The 7,273-nt window shown below is 39.3% G+C and overlaps 1 protein-coding gene across 1 annotated transcript in view; it reads left to right on the forward strand.

Moving 5' to 3' along the window:
* The window catches only part of TRIO (trio Rho guanine nucleotide exchange factor), a 258,160-nt gene extending 251,827 nt beyond the window's left edge, over positions 1-6,333 (forward strand). The window contains exons 54-57 of the mRNA XM_082318867.1: positions 581-659; positions 1,340-1,540; positions 2,214-2,352; positions 3,870-6,333. Coding sequence (XP_082174993.1) covers positions 581-659; positions 1,340-1,540; positions 2,214-2,352; positions 3,870-4,412 — 962 coding nt within the window. The 3' untranslated portion in view covers positions 4,413-6,333. The remainder of the gene's footprint in view (positions 1-580; positions 660-1,339; positions 1,541-2,213; positions 2,353-3,869) is intronic.
* The last annotated feature ends 940 nt before the right edge of the window (positions 6,334-7,273 follow it).

Below are 7,273 nucleotides of genomic sequence, written 5' to 3' on the forward strand. Positions count from 1 at the left end.
CTGTATTTCCCTAGCCCTTCTACTGAGCTCTACCAACACTTTTACAAAGTCCTGGCCCCAGTTTTTCTGCAGCCATCCTACCCCTTGTTTCCGCAGTCTGTAAGAGAAAAATGAAAACTCTTAAGGCTGTATCACAAAGGAAGGTTTCAACATCAGTCTGTGAAGTCTTTTTCAGTCCTTTGGACTTGAAGGACTTGCCGTTTGATTGTAGTCAATTCTTGTGCATTATCTCCTCCAGAATACTCTTTGCCTTCTGTTGTTGTAGTAGTCTTTATAAACCATCCATAAAGTAGTTGATTACAGAAATCATTTTCTTTCTCAACTGCAAGAGGATGGACAACATGAGGCCATGAGTTGCTTTTTAATATGCACACACTCAGGTTCAAGCAAAAGATGATAGGGGCCAGTCTGACTGAGGCAAATTCCTCCTGAAGTCTGTTCACAAACTGAATATGAAGTCCAAATATTCCTCCTTTTGCAAACATCTAAAACAATCCATTGGTTATAATGTCAACAGTTTCGTTCTGAGGAGGATCTGACGATATTAAATGCTGGCCATACTGTCCTCTTTTTTTTGTAGGTCCTGGAAGTGATGGGATCATGGTAATCTGGAAAGATAACTTTGAGTCCCTCTACAGTGAAGTGGCTGAGCTTGGCAGGTGCGTTCTGTATGCTGATCCCCAAAGTTGTCTATGTCAAAATATGAACTTCTCATTAAAAAATGAAATTCTCTTTGAAAAAGACTTATCATATGAGCCTAAAAGGCCAGAATTACATTAGATTAAGTAGAAATTAGGAAGAGCAAATTTTACCAGCACTAGATGGCACTGCATAAACAGAACATATTTGGGCTGAAGTGGTATCATAGCTTAAGGGATGTGTGTTTTTCAAATACTTTGGGAGGCTACATAGCCTTTTTTTTTTTTTCTTTTAAGCCTGCCTTACAGTGACTGACACTGTTTGTGCAGTGAAGCTCTCCTAAACTTTTTTATTTAGGGTATGAAAATTACAGACAGAAAAGTATGAAAATGAGCAAAATAAGTCACACAGAATATTCATTTCTCCAACTTAACGATGACCTTGGAAAGCTGGATGCTATTCTGACTTGAGTTCTCTGCAAATGTGATAAAACAGATCTCTATCAGGAGCTAATTATTATACAGACACAGTTTGTAGAAGGTGCATGTACTTACAACTCTTGTTTATGTCCAGAAACTGCTCTGTAAGGGTAGCTTATTAGAAATCTAAAATTAGATCTCTCTCAGGATATCTTTCAAAGTAAAGGTATGTCCTTAGTGCATCTCTCTGTTAATTCCTTCCTTTCAATATTGTATTCCAGGGGCAGATTTTCTGTCGTTAAGAAGTGTGACCAGAAGGGAACCAAGCGAGCAGTAGCCACTAAGTTTGTGAATAAGAAGTTGATGAAGCGAGACCAGGTTACCCATGAACTTGGAGTCATGCAGAATCTCCAGCATCCCCAGCTCATTGGCCTTCTCGATACCTTTGAGACCTCCACCAACTACATACTAGTGTTAGAAATGTGTGTGGACCATAATGTTATCTGCAAAATACAACCTGTGCAGCTGACTTGCCGGGGCTTATATAGTGGTTTATGAATAAGGAACTTTAAGGTTTCACAGAAGTTTGAAGACACCTAAATAAAAGATTGCAGGTGTCTAATGCTGTTATTAAAATGTTGAGTTTAATAATATACTCAAAAGGAAATAAGTGGATATATTAAACTGATACGTAGGTGATTACCTTAGTCTGAAGGTCCAGAAATGATTTTATATAGAGCAATTATACAAGTGAATTAGGAATGTTGTGATCTGGTAGCTTGAAATCAAATCTCCTCTTCATACACTAGTCCTCTGTCTTCTAGGTGCTGCAGGCTATGGTTATTCCTGTAGTCCATGGCAGGACATACCTAGTTTTTCAAGTCTGGCTAAAATTACAGTATTTCTTCCTTTCCTTGTCTGCCTTCACCCTCTGCTCCCACTTCAGAATTGTAGGTGCAGGTCAGCTGTAACTGACATAGAACATTTTCACAGATGATCAAGCCAAACATCAGAAACGGTGATTACTTGATGCAGTTGTATTTTTTAAGGGACACTTGCCTTAAGCACTTTTTCATATAACTTTCAAAACTTATGTTTTCCTTTCAGTTCTGATATCTGAAATAAAACAAAATATAACCCTTGTAATTCCAATAGGGCTGACCAGGGTCGCCTTCTAGACTATGTCGTGCGATGGGGAAACCTCACAGAAGGGAAGATCAGACTCTACCTGGGAGAGATTCTGGAAGCTGTGCAGTATCTTCACAACTGCAGAATAGCACATTTGGACCTAAAGGTGAGGAGCAAATGGGAATCCTGCCAGTGTGTGCCACTCCAGGCATAAACCCCTCCCTCTTCTAGGAAACTGGCAGATCAGAGCATAGAACTGTGAATTGCTTTGAGACTGTGTGAAGAAGGGTATGGAGCAGGGCTCCATCCCCAAATGCTTTAGATCACTCATAGCCAGCAAAGCAGAAACTTTGAAATCCCTGTGCTTTCTCCTTAAAGCTTGCTGGCCATGTGTGTTCCTTTTTACTGGAAATAATTGCTGATAGGAACAGTTTTGTTTGATTATTTTTTATTTATGTATTTTCTGAGGAACTTGCAGCAGAAATCCATTTCTTTCTCAGGAAGCATAGAGTTTGTTGTGAAAGAGACTGTTTTCCTCTGTTCCTGCAAATCTGTTTCTCATCATTGCACTTTGAGGGTTGTGGTATCTGTGTGAATGGTACCTATTGGTCCTGTATTCTACCCTGTGAATTTTACTTGAGCCACAAGGATTTGATTCATTCTGGTAGGAAAAGCTATATAAGAAGGTCTTAAGGTGAATATTAATTAAAAACTTATCCTTTATACTCTTATTTTCCACCTGTATTTGGATAAGAAGGAATTTTAGCATTGAAAAGTCATCTTTGTAGGCAGGGTCTCTTTAGCCAAAAGGGGTCATGGTGAGAAAAAGCAAAAAGTGCTGGCATCTTCCCTCTACATACTTCTGTTTTCCAAGCAGAACCAGTCAGGTCTGCAAATCATGGAGACCCAACATTTAAAGTTTTCTAGTGCTATATGGAGTTCACCAGTACTTTTTCCAGTCTTAAAAACTAGTTGTAGCTAAGTCACTCATTTTGCTAAGATCACAGCCACAACAGCAGTGGCTTCAGAAATAAAACCATAAAAATAATTGCACTTTCAGCTCGCCAAGGGCAGTTCTCTTGAAGCCATGTGTATCCAACAGGGTCTGCCGCTGCCATAGTCTCATAACAGTGCTTGACTTCCGTCTGTACAGCTGTGTTGCGTTAAAGAATCACCAAGTAAAGCTGAATTCTGTTGAAAGCATCATGAAAATTCTGACAAGGTCTTCCAGTCTTTAAATGCAAGGGTTTTGTTGTCTCTCTGTCATAAAGCAAATAGAGCAGTTGCTTTATTCACCCTGTATTTGTAATTGCTGTTCTTCAAGCTTAAGTTCCCAAACACAGCTTCCTGTGAAACTTTGCAGAGCTGTTATTCTAAACATCTGCAGTATTATCTGGCAGAACTAGGTTTCCTGCAAAAATTATAGTGCCAGCAGCTGAAACACAATCATTGCGCACTGTAGTTGGCAAGAGACTGCCTGCCAGTTGGTCTGGGGGAAGCCTTGGTAGGCCTGCCTAGGAGCTTTGCAGAGCTGGTCTTCAGCAGTAATCCTCATAGCTTGTAGCTGTTTGTTATGTTCTTGAGCTGACAGCACTGGCTGGCAAACAGTAATGTTGGAGCATTAAATGTGTGTTAGACTGACTTGAAAAGAGACGTGTTAACTTTTGCTTTTATGTTTTCTAGCCTGAAAATATTTTGGTGGACCAGAGTTCCACTAAGCCAACAATAAAACTGGCTGACTTTGGAGACGCAGTCCAGCTCAATACCACGTATTATATCCACCAGTTACTTGGAAACCCAGAGTTTGCAGCTCCTGAAATTATTCTTGGAAATCCTGTTTCCCTCACTTCAGATGTTTGGAGCATTGGAGTGCTCACATATGTCCTTCTTAGTGGCGTCTCTCCTTTCCTGGATGAAAGCGTAGAGGAAACTTGCCTGAATATTTGCCGCTTAGACTTTAGTTTCCCAGATGACTACTTCAAAGGAGTTAGCCAGAAGGCCAAAGATTTTGTATGCTTCCTACTTCAGGATGACCCAGCTAAGCGTCCCTCGGCTGCACTGGCCCTCCAGGAGCAATGGCTGCAGCTGGGGAATAGCAGAAGTGCTGACAGCATTGACACATCCAGACTGACTTCGTTCATTGAGCGGCGAAAACACCAGAATGATGTTCGACCCATCCGTAGCATTAAAAACTTCTTACAGAGCAGGCTCTTGCCAAGAGTTTGACCTTGCTTGAAGTTCTCTCTCATTCTCTTTCACCTGCCAATCAGACTGGAGATGGACTCCTGCCAATCAATCAGACTCGAAATAGACTCCTCCTGCCAATCAGTCAGAATCGAGATAGACTCCTCCTGCCAATCAGCTGTTGACTTGAATTTTGAGGAAAGCAAACCCCGAGCCAACCAGCTGCTAACGAATGTTCGTGTGCAAACGCATTCCAGGGGGACCCGCACGGGGTGGCGCGGGGGACTGGCAATGCAGACTTCACTGGGGTGGAGGACGATAGCACTGTACTCTGCAAAAAGCAGTCACGAGCGATACAGTAACAGTATTTTATTCAGGTTTCTGCAAAAAAAAAAAAAATAGTTTTTTTAATAAACAAGAGTTGAATTTTGCAAGTGAACTTAACTACCGTTTTCAAGATTTATTCAAGGAAGAAATGCCTATGTTCAAAGCACTGGTGTTAAACAAAAATGAAATCATGCCTGGAGAAGACTCACCAAAATGGCTGCCCATTGAGACGGCCTCCATTTATAACATCTGATTTTCACTTGGTCCTAGAGCTTTCCAGTTGCCTCGCCTGTATGTATCTCACGTAGCAGTGCACTGAGATCAGACTCTGCTTTTAAGTGCATCCAACCTCAAAGTTTTTGCATACAAATAGAATGAATCGTTTTGCTCTGATAAAATGTAGGCCTTACTTGTATATAGACAGTTACCTGCCTTCGGTCTGTAATTCCCCCCCCCCCCCCCCCCTTATCCTTTTTTTCCCCCCTCCTTCCTAAATGGTGGTATACCACTGTGCGGGTCTTCAGTTTGGGTCAGTACTCACTGTCCCCTTAGAAAAGGACTTCGGGTTGGTGCCCAGCTTGCCGACCCGATTGTCAAGCAGTATACAGCAGGATGAAATACTGTAAATGCACTCATTTGGGATTTTGTTTTCTTTCATATCATGTGCAATGTTGTGGCTTTAACATTTTATGCAACTATTTATGAGGACCTCTGTTGTAACTGTAATAAATATATAGAAAAAGCACATACTTAGTACGGCGAGCTTTATGGTTTTGTTTGTGTGTTTGGGGTTTCTGGGTGGGCAGGGGCAGGTGTGTTGTACCACACTGTCATTATTAGTTTAAGACGAGGGTTAGCATAGAATTTAGTCAAGACTAGTCAGTTCTAAGGATTGTTCAAAAAAAAAAAAAAAAAAAAAAAAAAAAAGAGAGATTCATATCCCAAATCTCAAACTGGTTAAGAAGTAGGGTGACACTTTTTAAATTTTATTATTATATTCAAAATGCCAAAGTCTGACTTTCCCCAAATCAGTCTCAACACTTACTACTTTTTAGAATTTTCAAATCTGTGTTTACTTCTTTTTGTGAAATGAACAAATGAATTTTGTGCTCTTTGGTGAAGAATACATTCAGAAAGTAGTGGTCGGATGAGAATCTGACACGTAATGTAATTGTCTTAGTAACTGTTTTTAAGGTTGAAGTAATATTAACGTGAGCTATTTAAAAAGAGATGGTTTTCTGTGCATCACTGAGTTCATATGGGTGTGTTGTCATCTATGTTTGTGTGAAATGCCATGTTTAAAGAAACCAAGCCGACATCCCACGATAGTTAGATATATGGGTCTTAAGCCATAACCTAGCTTGGGTTAGTTTTGAGCTTTGCGGCTTCCACTGTATTCTATTTATTCCTTTTTTGTTTTTTGGATTTTTTTTTGTAAAGTTGTACAGAAACTTTTTAAAAGAAATACAACTGACTTCGAAACTGGATGTGTATTCGTACCAACCTCATATCATTATGTTTGTGTATTATTTTCCTTTATTGTTTTAGTTAAATTTTTGCTTTAGTTTGCATGTATATTTCTTTGTACAGTGACGTTACATGTTTACACAGTATGATGTGATGTAAATATTTTATTTTGCCATCAGTTATTTTGAAAAAAATTAAACATATTTGACATATTTGTCTGATCTCTTGCTTTAAGGAGTTTGAAAGTTTAGGTTTGGTTATAATTTAATTAGGCTCTGTATTTAAAAAGAAAAAAGTACGTTATTTTATTGCCATAAAATTAATTTTAAATTACAATGATGTATCTTTCTTTCATGCCTTACAAAATAATATTTGCCTTTGCTCTAAGTGTTGAGTGCTTTGTAGTGTCATGATTGCTTTTATATAAAACATGCGTAACTCTAACTGTGGAAATTCATTAGTCTTTATTAGCCAGTAAACTTTGACCAGCAAAGCTTTCTACCAGATGTTCCCAGTTAAAGACCGAAAGATCATATTTCAGTTTATTATTAAACTGGGGAACAGATTTCCCACATCTTTTAGGCATTCCAGATTCATTATGAAGAAAAGTTACTTTCAACTGTAAAGACTTGGGTTTTGCAGCTAAACTCTGTTCGCATCCTATAAGGGATGAAGCAGAAAAGTTTTTCGTTGTGTACATCTCTCTCTCCTTTTTCTGCTATCATTAATCCATTTGCAATTCAAAATGAAGTGAAAGGTCAGGGAACAATACAGAGTGTTTATGCTTGTTACTGCATTGTATACGTGATTTTTTTTTCCCCACTCCTTTTTCCACTGTTACCTGTCAAGTGATGAAACAGTCCCTTTATTCCTCACAATTTACTACTGAGAGAGACAGTTGAGAGAGACATCTTACGTTGACAGAGACAGAGAATATTCAGGAAGGATGTACTGCCAAGGATGAGTGACTGAAAGCTTTTCCCATGGCAGGGAAATAGATGGCAACATGCTCCATGGAACAGTTTGTATCCTTGAGTTCTCAAAAATACTTTTCCTTGGCTGAAGGTACACTCAACTGGGGAGAAGTTACCCAAATGCTATACAGAGAA

Source organism: Platalea leucorodia, assembly GCF_965183815.1.
Source record: "Platalea leucorodia genome assembly, chromosome: 1".
Taxonomy (NCBI): Eukaryota; Metazoa; Chordata; class Aves; order Pelecaniformes; family Threskiornithidae; genus Platalea; species Platalea leucorodia.